The 16,208-nt window shown below is 40.5% G+C and overlaps 1 protein-coding gene across 1 annotated transcript in view; it reads right to left on the bottom strand.

Annotated features, from left to right (window-relative positions):
- NELL2 (neural EGFL like 2) overlaps positions 1-16,208 on the bottom strand; it is a gene marked incomplete at its 3' end in the record, with an annotated part of 165,179 nt that overhangs the window by 47,169 nt on the left and 101,802 nt on the right. Inside the window, exon 12 of the mRNA XM_015410366.1 lies at positions 9,805-9,933. Coding sequence (XP_015265852.1) covers positions 9,805-9,933 — 129 coding nt within the window. The remainder of the gene's footprint in view (positions 1-9,804; positions 9,934-16,208) is intronic.

Below are 16,208 nucleotides of genomic sequence, written 5' to 3'. Positions count from 1 at the left end.
GAGTACAGACATTTATTACTACAATGAACAGAGAAGATATTTTTCAGTAATATTAATCCTCTTTAAAAATGCCCAAAACTGAGAAAAAGTGTTGAGGAAAAGGAACGGGACAATTATCTGTTGGAATCTTTCTTTTTTTGGGGGGGGGGGATAGTCGGTTGGTGAGGACTTACAAGGAAGGATTGTCTTAACTTTCTATGTGATTTGAACACTTGCATAAGAATAAAAGAGACTGAAATAAAACGCTTAACCAAGTGAGAAAATGGCAGTTACAGAGGAAGCTGAAGGAGAGGAGGTTAACGAGGATACATTAGTTGGAATGCTGACTGTGGAGCAATTTCGGGCAATCCTGTTAGAAGGGACACAGAAAGGGGTTGAGGAAGCCCTGCAAAACCTCTTTGGATAAAAGTAGAGTCAACATTTGGAACTTGAAAGTAAGGAAGAAGTGGAGTCTAAGGGACAGAGTTATGAGGAAGATCATCAGAAAGAGCAAAATTTAGAGGAAGACAAAGAAAAGCTACAAGAGAAGATTCAGACTTTACCTGTGGCTAATGAGCAAGATAAAATTAACCAAAAGACCAGCCAAAGAGACACAATAACACCTTACTATGCCAAGATAAAGAAGAGGAATAAGGGATTGAAAAAGAAAAAGTGTAAAGTGCCTAAAGGGAAAAAAAGATGTTTTGTGTGGAAAATTAGTAATGCCAATAAGTGTGTGAAAACATTTTGGAGGAAAAATAAAGGAGAAAGTTTAGAAATGGAATCTAGTATATTCAGAGAGTGTAGACATGTAGAAATGGTTGCAAGAAAGAAGAGGTTACAGATTTCTAGAAAAAAATTAAGAAATTGGAGGTTTTTGGTTTTACTGTAGGTTTAAAGGTCTTTAAACCTACAGTAGGTTATAATAACGTATATAGGTTATAATAATGTATATGTTAGAATGGATTGGAAGGCTAAGAATTTTCTGGAAACCTAGAAATAGAATTTAAAAGATAGGATGTTTGTGTTTTCTTACTACATACTTTAGCGAAGATGTTATAACAATGTAATGTTTAGAATAAGACGTTGATGGAATAGCTTGCTGATAAATGAAATAATTTTGATTTAATAAATTTTTTCCATCTCATTGAATGTTAAATATTGGCATTACAGTATAACAGGAAGCTGTGGAAGTTGATTAAATATATATACATATATATAACCTCTTCTTGTGTAATATGGAACTCCCTCCCTTTGATGTTTGTTAAATAATGGTGTAGTATATTTTTAGTTATTAATTTTACTTTTAAAAGGCAACTAAATATGATAAAAGGAAAGGGAGAAAATGAAAGTTAAAAATAAATATAAGGTGCCAAACCTTGGATACTATAAGAAAACAGGAGAAGGGAAAAATAGTGGTGAATCTGGTGATAGGCATGTAGTTATTAGAAAAAAGGGCCCAGCTAGACAAGTGTAAAAATGAAAGATGTGGACCCCCCCACTCAGTCTCAGGTAAAGGTTATAAGTGAAAAACTGTTATAGCATTCACAAAGTGGTTAAATTAAAAAATGAGTTTCCTTTTTGGTATATAAAGTTAACAAAAGAAGGTTACGAATGAGTAAATAGAGTAATGGTATACATTGTAAAACCTTACCTATTTAAAGAAAATAAAAATAATTATGAATTATTAGTAGTAATAAGTAATTGGATTAAAAATGTATGTAAATGTTTGAAGCAGATAAATTTACCAAGCTGATATAAGCAAAGATCCGTGAGCTACTCAACTGTAGAATAAATTTAATTTGGATATGTTGTTGTATGATTAATGGTGATGGATGATGTATTTTTGTTCTATGTTTGTGTGTCTGTCTGTGTGTTTGAAAATCAATAAATATACTTTAAAAAAAAGAGAGCTATTGGGACAGAAAACCTAGTAATACCTGTTCTTCCACTCAGCAAGTGTTTAACTATAGTGCTGGATAGGGTTGCCAAGTCAGAAGCGGCGCTGGAGCGGGGGACTCCAGCGCTGCTTTGGGAGTGTGCAAGTGTGCGCGAAGCACGCATGCGCCACAACCCCCTCACCCGGAAGTGACGCGACCATGCCAGGCATGCTGGGGGCGGGGCCATGACCATCTGAGGGAAAACCATAGAGTTTTCCCTCGGATGACTGTGGCCCCGCCCCCAGCGTGCCCACATCACTTCCGGGTGACGTGCACGTTGCGTGCTTTGGGGGGGGGGTTTCCCCCGGGGCCCGATCTGCCGGCGGTAGGGAACGGGCCTCTGGGGCAGAGGTTTCCCCGCCCCCTGGGGGGACTTGGCAAGCCTAGTGCTGGACCTAAGAGACCCAGGTTCAAGTCTCTACTGGCATTCTCAGCCTCACCTACTTCACAGGAGCAGCCCTTCACATGGTTGTTGTAATCTAATAGACCTTTGTGCAACTTGAAATCTGTTTGGTGTTGTACACTTGAATCAAGTCTACGTCATCACAACTTCTCCATTCCACCTGTTTGATTTTACAAATTTAAATGAGTCAAGCAGAATATAAATACATTTCCTGTATACACAGTGAGACAAGCTGACCATAAACAAACCAGTACCTCTACATAATTCAGTGAGACAAATGGACCATAAATACCAAATAATGATTAAGACCAACCATAGATTCTCTAAACCTTGAATTTGCTAAAGCATGCTAACTATTAGAGAACTGGGTTACCATTCTACCCTTTTCAGCCTATTGAACAATTAAAGTAGAAGTTGACGTGACTGGGCATAAAATTTGTCTGTGAATGCACCCATATTGATGTTATTTGTGAGTGATTTCTCATAACCTAGCAACACTATACTGTTTTTCTGAAGATGGGACATTGACAGCCTCTTTGTTTGTAAAATGCAAGTAAGGCAAGAGAATGCTGACTCACATGTAGCAGTGGAGGCACCAAAAGGTACAGTAGCTGCAAGGACTCTGTATACTTTTGGGAATGCATTTTTATAGGAGAATTGCAAAGCAAGAGCATTATGGATACTATTCTCTTCTTTCAAGTGTGGATGTGTTGATATTAAAATATTCCTTTTTACAAGATCTGCTTCTACTGCAAAGTTATCTTCATCGGCACCTACTAATTGTAGGAGAGGCTTTACTTCTTTTACTGTGAACTGGGAATCAGTGAGTCTAAAACAGATAAGTATTTCACACAATTAGAAAACCAACTGTCAGCCTCTGAAATGGAATAATCATGGACTTCAATGAATACCTGTTTGAAGTGCATATGAGGACATGTCACGGTTTGTTCCTGCACTACCTTCAGCAACGAAATCCTTAAAATGTTTCTCTTTCTTTTACCTCCCATTTCAGCTATATCAACAACTATGTTGTTCTGTTCACATATTTCAGATGTTTTCCCCAAAAGCTCCTCAAAGAGAATGTCTGCTTTACTTCACCTCTCTTTAAGGAGAGAAAGACAAGCATTCACAACTTCAGCAGCTTTCCCTAAATGCATATCTTTGTCTTGCAGTGCTGCATTACCTGGCTCAAATAAACAACACATCTTTCATTAGGAGTGCTAAACCTCACATTTGCCTCCACTCACAATTCTGTTCAGTTCTGTAATTCTGTAAAGTTACTGAGCACTATCAGTACCTCTCTAAAGTTATCACTTATGGCTCTTGCAGTGGCCAAATGACCCGTCCACCTATGATCTAGGAGTCTCTTGAACTGAGGACCTGAATACAATTGGTTCACTTGATGCTTTCTGGTAAAGATGTATAAACTATTACACATGTCAAAAAACTGCTTAACAGGTACTATTTTTGAGCAGGCATTAACAATCACAATATATATTGGTGATTGTAGTCGTGTATGTATGGTATAGTTTCACCCAGTTTCTCTTGAATTTTTTTTAAACTCCACCTGACCTGCCAGACATAACATCAAAGCACTGTACTATGAGTTGCTCAAGATTAAACCCACAGTCAGTCAGAACTTGAAGCAGAAGATCAGATATATAAACTGATTTCCCACAAGCCGCTGCTCTGCCCTCGTTCTTCCTTTCCCACCCGATTGTATGTGTCAATTTCCCACTACTTGCTGCATGGCCGTATTTTGACCCGCAGCTTCACCCGATTTCCCCCGCGTCTTTTCAATCCTCAAAAAACAGGATCGAAAAGACGCGGGGGAAATCGGATGAAGCTGCGAGTCAAAATGCGGCTGTGCAGCAAGTAGTGAGAAATTGACACATACAATCGGGGAGAAAGGAAGAGTGAGGGCGGAGCAGTGACTTGTGGGAAATCGGTCGTAGTCTGCTAATAAATGTGAAAGTACATGCAAACCCAAAAGATGTTCAGTTGGTCTGCTGTCCTTTACAAATCTGACTACATCATGAATCTCATCAGCTTTTACACAGAAGAATTTCAGTATTTTGGTAAAGGGAAGCAATTTCTTCTGTAACCATTGATCCCAGGATAGAGATTATTTCATTTTGAATGTCTGGGGATGTATAAGACATTGACAGGTATACTCTGAACAACTGTTTAGAACAGCCATGAACAGTCCATTAGGGCTGGCTTCCTCCTTTTCTGCTTTCTTACTTATGGAGCCACGCCCCTCACTACCACAAAAAGACAGCTCATTAACAGCAAGGAACTGGATAGTTTCTGCAGTGCTTTTGATGTAATACCTATTTTTCATTATCTGCTCCCACTTCTGTTCCTCCTAATGGTGACATGCCAGTAATAATACTCACAATCTTAATAGAGGAAAGACTGTTCTTCTCACATGAGACTGTGAAAGTGAACAAACAAAAAATGCCTGAAAGATTAGATAAGGTTAACTGTCTAAAGCGTCATCCTGAAAATTTAACCCTCATTATATAAAGATATTGGTTTGTACTTATCACAGCCCCCAATTTCAGAATCTCATCTCAACATACCTTGAGATAATCTGGTTTTCCAGAAGTCTTGCTTAACACCTCCTGAGCTGGATGTATTCATTCCAACAAGGCAGTCCCAAGAACACCAGGCCATAGGATTGCCAGGTCCCCCCTGGCCACTGGTGGGGGATGAGGGGGTAGGGTTGCCAGATCCAGGTTCAGAAACTCCTGGAGATTTGGAATGGCATCTGGGGAGGACAGGGACCTCAGTTGGATACCATGCCATAGAGTCCACCCTTCAAAACATCCATTTTCTCCAGGAGAACTGATCTTTGTAGTCTGGAGAAAAGCTATAATTCTGGGGGATCCCCAGGTCCCACCTGGAGGTTGGCATCCTTACCAGGCCAAGCACAAAAACCCACATGTGGGGACCCTCAGGGCAGAAGAGGGGCTGAGTTCCTTTCCACACAAGAGACCCAGGCAGGACAGAGCCATTCCCTTCAGAGCTCCCTGAAGTAGGAAGGAGGTGCTCCCTGGACAGGTGGGGGCAAAATATTCCCCTCACCCCATTCAGGCTGCCAGGCTCGCCACCCCACTGCAAAAGCACCAGAGCTAGATGAGGTTGTCCGACTCCCCTGCGTGGAAACACTAAATGCCCCACAAACCTGGTTCCGCAAGTCCCCGGCCCTTCATTCTTGCCACTGAGGGGCCTGCAGTACCACCACCACCCTGATGGTGCTGGTAATGGGAGGCCCATGGAGGAGGGCTAGTCCCATTGCTGGCCCAAGGCAGGGCAAAAGGCACACATGTGTCATCGCCTCTGGAGCATGGCCTGGGGTTTCATGTGCATGAATGGCTCACCTGCTGCTCTTTTGCAGGTGGGCTGAGCACAGGATCACATAGGCGGGGGCGGGAGGAAGGCGGCAGGTAGCTCAGCCAGGTAGACAGTAGCAGGGCAGGGCAGCAGGCCAATGGTGCAGACCAGATGCAGGGTGGGCCAGGCTGTGGGTGGGCGCAGGCCTGGGCCACAGCAGGCTGGCTCATGCTTGGCCAGCAGCAATGTCAAAGCAGCTCTTGGGCAGCAGCAGCAGTGCCTTGGCAGGGGCAGCTCCCAGCTCATGCCACCCAGCCAGCACAGCCAGACACAGGCTCTACAGCATCCTTGCACTGCCGTTGGAAAGAGGGCTGCTGGGCACAGGTGCCAGCACCACCCTGTAGAGGGCCCACGGGTGCTGACTAAGCAGGAGAGGATGGGGCCACCCCAGGCCCAATGGTGGGGACAGGGCAAATTCTGGGTGGGGTATCACCCTTGTTCAGTCTCCCCATGGCTACGAGCCTGACTTAGAAGGGTGCAACTCTCCTTAGGATTGCACTATTACAATGTCATCCTAAGCAGAGTAAACCCTTCTAAATTCATTGATGTGAATCTGTACAACTCTGCTTAGAATAGCACTATAAGACACAGAAGAGCAAAAGAGACAAAAGACACAAGATCCTACGAAGTTTTAATTGAAATAATTTCTCACTGTAGTAGGAAGAAGGCACTAGTACACAAACCATTGATCAAGTTTTATGAACTGAACCATTTCTAAGAATACATAGTTGTAGCTAAAGAAAGTGGAATGGAAGATAGTGGGTTGGATCCAGTTAACAAAAACCAGTAAACATTAAATAATACTTGGGTCACCTGCACAAAAGAGACAGGTCATATTGAGTGACCCCTCAAAGACAAGTATATCCCTTTAAAGGTATTTCTAAAGTGCTCTCCATCTTCTTGTTAGAAGACAGGAGGGTCGGTGCCTTTCTCATGACCTCTGGTATGTTGCTCCAGAGTATAGGGGCAGTGACTGAGAAAGTCCAAACTCAGACAGCCACAGTTTTTAATTCCTTACAGGAGGTAACACACAACAGACCTTGCTGCAAAGATTGTCACACAGGCTTGTACAAGGAAAGATGCTTCTAGAGATATGAGTCCAGTCTGTAAGACACTTTATAGATCACAACCAGAACCTTAAACAGAAGCTGGAAACAATGCAGCAACCAATGTAAGTCCTCCAGCAAGTGCATTACATGCCCAAAGAATCTAACCTCAAGAGTAATTGGGTGGCCACATTCTAAACCAAATGCAATTTCTGCATTGTCCTTAATGGCAGCCATGCATAGGGACAAACTAGACGTGCTGTTCCTCAGATCCAGATCTGTTTCACAAGGTGAAGGAAGCTGCAGAATCTCTCCTTATATATAATTGTATTTTGGTGGTGGCACTTTGCAGCTCTCCCATTGGTTGTGGAATGCGCTACCTCAGCCATTGGCCCATCAGCTGCCACTCAAGAGTACTCGCGTGCCATTGGCTGGGTACTGGGTCTACTCCTCTTCTCCGCCCACTCCCCCTTCACCCCCTTTAGCATTGTCCTGACTTGGATAGCCCAAGCTAGCCCAATTTCATCAGACCTCAGAAGCTAAATGGGTCAACCCTGGTCCTCCCTCTCCCTCCTCCTCTTCTTCTGATTATTATTGTTAAAATGCCCTTTGTTTGTGTGTGCTTGCATCATGCAGTATAGAAAGGATTCTACTAGTTACACCTTTACAACTGAAAGATAATTAAAATATATGTTGATGTTTTTAAAACCTCTAATATGATTATGGAGTAAACTAATAAATGTAAGGATTTTAATTTTATTTAATGTATTTGATTTAATAATGAATTTAATATAGGCATTTTAATATATTTATTTAATGTACAAATTTAAATATCATTTTTAGTTTTGATTTTATTTGAACTTTTGTTTTTGGTTTTTACTCTGGCAAGGTCAAGACCAAAGTAACTTCTAATATGATTATGGAAAAAAACCCCAATAATATTTTTTTGTGTGTGTGAAGTATATAGGGTTTCCAATTCTGGCTTGGGAAATCCCTTGAGATTTGGTGCCACTAGCTGGGAGGGCAGAATTTGAGACAGAGAAGGGAGCTCAGTGAGGATAAGAACTGATCTCTGTGGTCTGGAGATGAATTATAATTTTAGGAGAACTCCTGAAGGATGGAAACCCCAGAAGCATAACACAAATTATTTTGTTCATGCTTTATTTCATCTAATACAAATCTTGCAAGTCAAGTTGTCAAAATGCAACTAGTTTTTCAGTCTTATCTAACATAAGTCTACTAATTAATGGAGAAAGAAATCTTTAGACTTTACTGGTTATTGTTCTAGGTCAGAATGTCCTGACAAAAGCTATGTACCAAAAAAAGAGAGATAATGGATATGCCTAATCCTTGTGGGTGCTGGCATATTTATATTTTAGCATGCTCTGTAGACCCAAAGCAGCAAGAATGCTTCCGTGTGCTATATATCTGAAGGTGGTGGTACACACAGTTGTTAACATCAGTGATTAATCAAAACTTGAATGTTAGCGTTCCATCAAAAAGCACTGTGACTGAAATTATATAAAACTTTCTGTGGTATCTGATCCAAGGTAATTCTTGTACATGTGCACTTGATGCTACATTCTATATTCCAAGCCACTGACCCTAGATAGAAGTTTTACTGTCACATTCAGCACCAACTTGAATTCATAAGCCTGCCTTTAGGAAGTTTTGGAAAATGTATTCTGGGGTATGGGTCACAAAAAGATAAGGAACAGCAAGAAAGCTGTGTAAAGAGAAAGCTTCCCAGGATTTCAGCCCATTAAACAAAAACTCATGAGGTTAAGCAGACTGATACATTGGGGAGCTTGCTGCTCCCATTCATTTGATGAAGGAATACCATAAATATCAGCTATACAAGTCAGAGAGACTGAGTTCAGTTGATTTCAGGATATCCTATTAAAAAGACATTTATTGGTTATGAGCCTAAACATATTTCTTCATTAATGAACATCATCCACTTTAATGATGCTAAAATCAGAATATTTGAAACTGTAACCTTTATTGACAGTAGATGAAAAACGTAGAACAGTAGCCCTGATCTAATGCTTATGTGTACTCATGCACACAAAGCATCCTGCAAGAATTTCTCCCCCATTGATTTTCAGAGCAATAGTTTTCTGTGCTTCCTGAAATCAGTTGGAAAGGTCTTGAAGCAAGAACTTCTGGACAATTTTTTTAAAAACATGGATCAGGTTGACTAATAAAAAAATTAGCATTCATTCCATATTATTTCAAAGTCAAGAGTTCCAAGAAGTTTGATAATGATTAACAGTTTAAATAGCAGACAAGTTTAACAGGTTGATCTAAACTTGTTCTTTAAATTACAAATATTTCTCTGTAGACTTGCTATATAACCAGGATGCAGGGAGACAACTAAAAATATTCTTAATTTTATTTAAATTAAAATGTAAAATATAACCTTTACAAGATTATTCTCTCATTCTTGCAAGGTTCACAGTTTAACAGTGAGGTTACATTAGATATTAGAAGGGTTTTTTTAACAAACCTGAAAAAAATGTCTAAAGGCAATTTCTAGTTTTAGCACTATTTGTCAATTTTATTTCAGATAACACAGTTTGTTATTAAAATGGACTCATAAGGTTGAAGTTCTTGGATTTAACATCTATTGCTTAGAAATTTATATTTTTTAAGATAAGAGAGAACCTCAAGGCCTTAATTAAAAGGAATAATAGCTCAGAAACTATATTAAAATGGCCTAATGTATGAATTTTAGCTTATCTGAGATTTGATTAATGAGAAAAAACACATACTCGGCAGTTAATACATTACTTTTAATTCAAGAACTCAGTTGTCCTAACTTATTACTTTGACACAAATGAGATTTTTTGCAAAAAAAATTAGAAAATCTTAATTTGAGACATAATTATTTCAACTGATTAATAAGCTTTAAATTAAATTCCCTGCATTTAATGAGCACATCATTGTGACAAGCTGTGAATTAATACTTCATGCAGTAATCCACACTCATTTTTATAGGTGATACAACCCTTTTCTAAACAAAAGACTTCTGTACCTTCACAATATGCATTGTCCTCTCGAAGGGCTCGGAAACCATCTCGGCAGCTACAGACAGCCCTATCATTGAGGTTCCTGCAGAATGAATTCTCCAAGCACTTGTGTCCTTCAGAGCAAAAGTTGTGGCCTAGAAATAAGAGACTGATGCTTTAAAAATAACTCCCCAAAATCTTAAAATTCAGCAGCCTATTAAGTCAACTGCAGTTCTCATTGATTTGAATAAACTGGGGTAGCCAGTTGCGCTGTCCAGTATACCCATTAATGTGTTTCTCAAGTCATACAATCCTCTAAAACAAATTAATATTAGGTATAATGCAACACTTTACCAACATACTTGGTGAATATATTATAGATTTCTTTTGCAAAAACAGTTTATACTCTCTTTATTTACAAGAAAATGCTTAGGGTCTGTGGTCATCAAAGCACTTGCACTGTTGTCCCAATCAGAACTAATTCAATATTTGTAAAGACCCGGTCCTAGAGGGAAACAAAATCTGTTTTGATGGTAACTGTGATGTCTTCATCACAATCATGTAGTTGCTAGGAGAAATATATACATTCCTTTTCTGCTTTTAATTAATAGTTGCAACTTTTATTAATCGCTTTTATAATGCTCAGAACTAAATAGTAACTTAACAGTTCAATTTAACATTCAGTCGACAGAGACTGTGACATAATGCATATAACATCTATAAATAATGCCATAAATTGTTGTAATTGTGTACATAGTTCTTAAAACGTTGGCTGGGAGCAAGGACAGTATATATGTGTGAAGTACAGTGACTCTGAATGACAGAAAGTTTCTTAAAATAAAGTTTGTTTCTATTCATTTTATTTAATAAGGTCTTGGTCCTGAACACTTCTTTTACATCCTAATTCTGCTGAAACCCAAGATCAATAGTTTCAGAGGTAGCACTCATGTTAGCGGGCCTTAGTTATCAAATGGGATTTTAACTGAATGTGGATCCCATGTGATCCTGGTGGTAGGACAGTTTGTAGAAACTGAGACAGGGAAACAGATTACACTTCAGTGAGAGAAGTGTCACATAGACTAACACAGCGATTTTTTCCTGAAATTTATTACTGGTTTAGGCTGTTTCAACCTACCAGGTTGCTGTTCCTCAGATCCATTTACAGAAACTTTTCTATGGTCCCGATCAGACAGGTTTTTAGATCTGCGCCAGGCACTCGTGCCTGGCAGATTTAAAGGTCATGACCAGACAGCAACATCTGGAAAATGTGCCTGTTCCATAAGCATCCCGTTTTGTCGTGCTTTGGAGCCATACTTAAAAGATACTAGTTAAAATCTGGAGTTTTTGCTTCCCGACCGGCCAATTGCGGACTTCCCCCCATCTGATCATTCCAGTGTGCAATTCTGCCATTGGGATGGTCTGACATCAGACCATCCCGAGCAGGTGTCATTAAAAAAAATTCTTAGCAATATGCGCATAAACATGTAAACGCGCGACAGCCACAGAACTCCACTCAAACGTTTTGGACAATTTCATGTTTCTAAATGGACCATGAATTTTATGAACTGCATTAATTAAAAAGGTACCTAGAGAGAGTTACCACTGGCAGTGCTTTAATCATTTAACTGCATGCATGCACGAAAAAGCAAGTACACGTTGAGACGCGGATATGCATGCACAGATTTAAAAAAACCCGACCGTGCAGCTCTTTCAGATGGATGCCATCTAGACAATCCACCGCGGAGTACGCATGCGGTAAGGGGAGCTGTCTGGTCGTGCAATTCCGGATAAAAAAGATAGGGATCAAATTAGAGTCGGGCCAATTGCAGTATTAGCTGCCCGTCTGAACGCACCCTGTGTACACTTAGCTTAGTATTAATAGGATCCAAGCAGACAGAATATTTGGATTGCATATCCAAGATTCTAGTTTTGACCTGCCATAAACTTCTATACTATGGATGAATTCTAAACAGTTACCACTGTAATCTCCCATGTTATGCTTGTCACTTTACAATTCATACCATCTGTAACATTTCTTCAAGTGGTGAGAACACTACCGTTCCTTGCATCCCTAGATTTTTACTATGTTCAGATATGTTAGAATTGTCTTCACCACTTGGCAGATGTAATGCCCATTGGCTACATGAGCCCAGAAATGAGATTACATTTGATAAATGAATGTCTGCATTTAGTTGGTTTCCAAGACTAATCTATATCATAGAGAAGTTGTGAAAATAATTCTAATTTATTTGCAAAATGATATGTCTGTGAAAAACACAAATGAGGAGTAAGAATAAATGTGTTTCCCACTGCCACCTTATCAATTACATTTTTATTCCATTGCATCACTACAGAGCTCTGGGTGGCAAATATGTCTCTTCCTTCCTTCATTTCATCCTCACAAAAAACCTAAGCATTATCTTAGGCTGAAAATGACCAGCCTAAGGAATCATACAATCTGCTTTTTGACTGAGTGAGGATTTGAACCTGGACATCTTCAGTCCCAATCTGGCACTAGCTTGTACACAATACTGTCTTTATCTTCCTTTTGTAGCCTCAGTGGACAATTGTTCTGGGAGAACCTGTGGGCAAGATAAAAATAGCAGTTTGGCACCTGACTTTTCAGAAGTCAATGTTCCCCTCATTCAGTTACATTTCTGCAGCAGTGGCAATTACGAGAGAGACTGCAGAGTTACTCCAGTCTAAGCCAATTAATTTCATTGGGCTTAGACCAGAGTAACTCTCATAGGATTATGCTGAGAAATGATTAAATTAAAATTTAGCTTTTGAGGCAAGATTACCCTCTTTAAGTATCTTTAAGGATCACTCATTTTTCTTCATGTGTACACCAGCTTTCTTTGAAAACTATGGCTTATCTGTCCGGTTATGGATAAAAGTAGTTGGTCTCATGTATGCAAGATTACAAAGGGTATTCTGATTCTTCATCACAAAGAAGACAAAGTTAAAGACAAAGTACTAGCCTTAGGCTCAGAGGCTTTTTATCACGAGTGCCTGGCGCAGATCTAAAAACCTGTCTGATCGGGACCATAGAAAAGTTTCTGTAAATGGATCTGAGGAACAGCAACCTGGTAGGTTGAAACAGCCTAAACCAGTAATAAATTTCAGGAAAAAATCGCTGTGTTAGTCTATGTGACACTTCTCTCACTGAAGTGTAATCTGTTTCCCTGTCTCAGTTTCTACAAACTGTCCTACCACCAGGATCACATGGGATCCACATTCAGTTAAAATCCCATTTGATAACTAAGGCCCGCTAACATGAGTGCTACCTCTGAAACTATTGATCTTGGGTTTCAGCAGAATTAGGATGTAAAAGAAGTGTTCAGGACCAAGACCTTATTAAATAAAATGAATAGAAACAAACTTTATTTTAAGAAACTTTCTGTCATTCAGAAAGGTTACATGTTTCTATTTATCAATATATTCCCTTTGGCTGTAAGGCAGTATAAAAGAACAAGTATGGATGATTGTGTACTGATTTAGGCTTTCAAAAACTAGATCCATGGATAGCTTGTGACAGACAAATGTAAACTGACCCAAACAGAGACATGAGTGTTCTGAAAACAAGCATGAAAGTAGCCACTTACACTTCCTATGACTGTATGGTCTTATGACTAATCAAGAAGTCCATCAGTGGCTATTAGCCACAAGGTATAGGTTAAGACGCTGTGAAAGGGCGGTAGTTCAGCAGTTCGAGACCCGAGTGTGCCGCATGACGGAGTGAGCTCCCGTCTCTAGTTCCAGCTCCTGCCAACCTAGCAGTTCGAAAGCAAGAAATTGCAAGTAGATAAATAGGTACCACTTCAGTGGGAAGGTAACAGCGTTCCGTGCACCTTGGTGTTTAGTCATGCTGGCCACATGACCACGGAAACGTCTTCGGACAGCGCTGGCTCTTCGGCTTTGAAACGGAGATGAGCACCGCAACCCTAGAGTCGGACTCAACTGGCTTTCGAGCAAGGGAAACCTTTACCTTTACCTTTACTATAGATAGGGGCTCTGGGGCAAATGGTGCTCTGTCTTCTTGGTGCTTGGGGGGGGGGGTCAACAGTGGGAGGGCTTCTAATGTCCTGGCCCCACTGGTGGACCTCCTGGTGGCACTGGTATTTCTGGCCACTGTGTGATACAGAGAGTTGGGCTGGATGGGCCTTTGGCCTGATCCAACATTGGCGTCTCTTATGTTCTTATGTTTAAGAAAAAATCATAATAAACTTTTCTTACAGCCATTTAAATAGTTTACGTTCATGTAATTAAATATCATTTTTAGTTAACTTGACAGAAATAAGATCTTTCACTTTTAATTTTTTTTTCTCCCAATCATCCTTTTTATGTCAGTTATTACATACTTTGTTCCTGGATACCAGGAACTGAACATGGTTTTATTTTTTTAAGGAGCACAGTTATATGGCAAAATTCAAGAGACTGTTTGTTTCATGTCTGAACTCAGTTTAACATGGTATATCTATTGGGGGAAAACAATCAAACCTTTTTTTAATGCAACTGTTCACAGTTTGGAAGGAACCAATAGTTCCTTGGATGAAAACAGAGATGAAAACCCCTGACAATATCTTTACCCTTGCATTGCAAATTAGGGCACACACCATCTGTTCAGCCTGCATGATAAATGTATGAGTATAATTTTATGTATTTTTAAAAAGAAAAATCTCTACACAAAATAAGATTTACAGTGGGAATGTAATGGAATGTTAGCAAACCAAAGAAAAAGCAGTCAAAGAAACGGTGAGATACAGAATTGACACCCATCCCAGGCTTAAAGGTACACACAGGATAATCTATGTTCATAGTCTATCAGAAATTGTAAGGAAGATGACGATGCAGAATCATAGAATCAGAGAGTTGGAAGCGGCCATACAGGCCATCTAGTAAAACCCCCTGCTCAATGCAGGATTAGCCTACAGTGTCTGTCCAGCCGCTGCTTAAAGACTGCCAGTGAGAGGGAGCTCACCACCTCCCTAGGCAGCTGATTCCACTGTTGCACAACTCTTACTGTAAAAAAGTTTTTCCTAATTTAGCTAGTTTGGTGTAGTGCCAGTTTGGTGTAGTGGTTAAGTGAGCGGACTCTAATCTGGGAGAACTGGGTTTGATTCCCCACTCCTCCACTTGGACCTGCTGGGTGACCTTGGGCAAGCCATAGTTCTGGCACAACTGTTCTTGAAAAGAGCAGTTTCTGTCAGAGCTCTCTCAGCCCCACTTACCTCACAGGGTGTCTGTTGTGGGGAGGGGAAGGGAAAGGAGTTTGTAAGCTGTTCTGAGACTCCTTTGGGTAGTGAAGGGCTTCTGTCCACATCCTTTTCAAAGTGAGGCTTTCAGAACTGCACACAATACTCCAGGTGCGGCCTGACCAATGCAGTGTACTATCACATCTTGCAGTTTGGATGTGATCTTGATGCACCCCAAGATCGCATTAGCCTTTTTTTGTCACCGCATCACACTGGCTGCTCATATTTAACTTATGGTACACCCGTACCTCAAGATCTTGTTTACACGCACTGCTACCTAGAAGTGCATCCCCCATCCAGTATGAGTGTTCCTCATTTTTGTTACCCAGATATAGACCTTGGCAGTTATCCTTGTTAAACTGCATCTTGTTCACATCCACCCACTTTTCCAGTGTGTTCAGATCTTGTTGAATTCTATCTCTATCTTCTGGTGTGTTTCCTGCTCCTTCCAATTTGGTGTCATCTGCAAATTTAATGAGTAGCCCCTCCACACCCTCATCCAGATCATTTATAAAAATATTGAAAAGGACCGGGCCCAGAACTGAGCCCTGTGGCACCACACTGGACACCTCCCTCCATTCAGATGAAAGGCCACTGACAACTACTCTTTGAGTGCGGTTCTCCAACCAGTTCCCTATCCACCTAACTATCCTAGAGACCAGTCCACAGTCCTCTAGTTTACCCATCAGAACATCATGGAGAACCCTGTCAAAAGCTTTACTGAAATCCAGGTAAACATCAACAGCATTCCCTCAATCCAGTAAGCTTGTCACTCAATCGAAGGAAATGAGGTTGGTCTGGCAGGGCCTGTTGGCTACAAATCCATGCTGACCTTTCTGGATCACCAAGTTGTCCTTTAGATGCTTGCAGATCGATCCCTTTAAAATCTGCTCCAGTTATTTTCCCTGGGACAGTGGTCAGACTGACTGGCCTGTAGCTTCCTGGGTCATCCCTCCTCCCTTTTTTGAAAATTGGAATAACATCTGCCCTCTTCCAGTCTTGTGGCACATCCCCCATCCTCCAAGAGGTCTGGAAGATGATGGACAAAGGCTCTGCAAACTCTCTAGAAAGTTCTTTAAGCACTCTTGAGTGCATACCATCTGACCTGGGAGATCTATACTCATTCAATGCAGCCAGGTACTTCTCAACGATCTTTTTTCCCATGTCAACCAGCA

This window comes from Gekko japonicus, unplaced genomic scaffold (assembly GCF_001447785.1).
Source record: "Gekko japonicus isolate JY-2015 unplaced genomic scaffold, Gekko_japonicus_V1.1 scaffold1718, whole genome shotgun sequence".
Lineage (NCBI taxonomy): Eukaryota > Metazoa > Chordata > Lepidosauria > Squamata > Gekkonidae > Gekko > Gekko japonicus.
The sequence above is the reverse complement of the archived record's forward strand: the minus strand, read 5'-3'. Positions and strand labels throughout refer to the sequence as shown.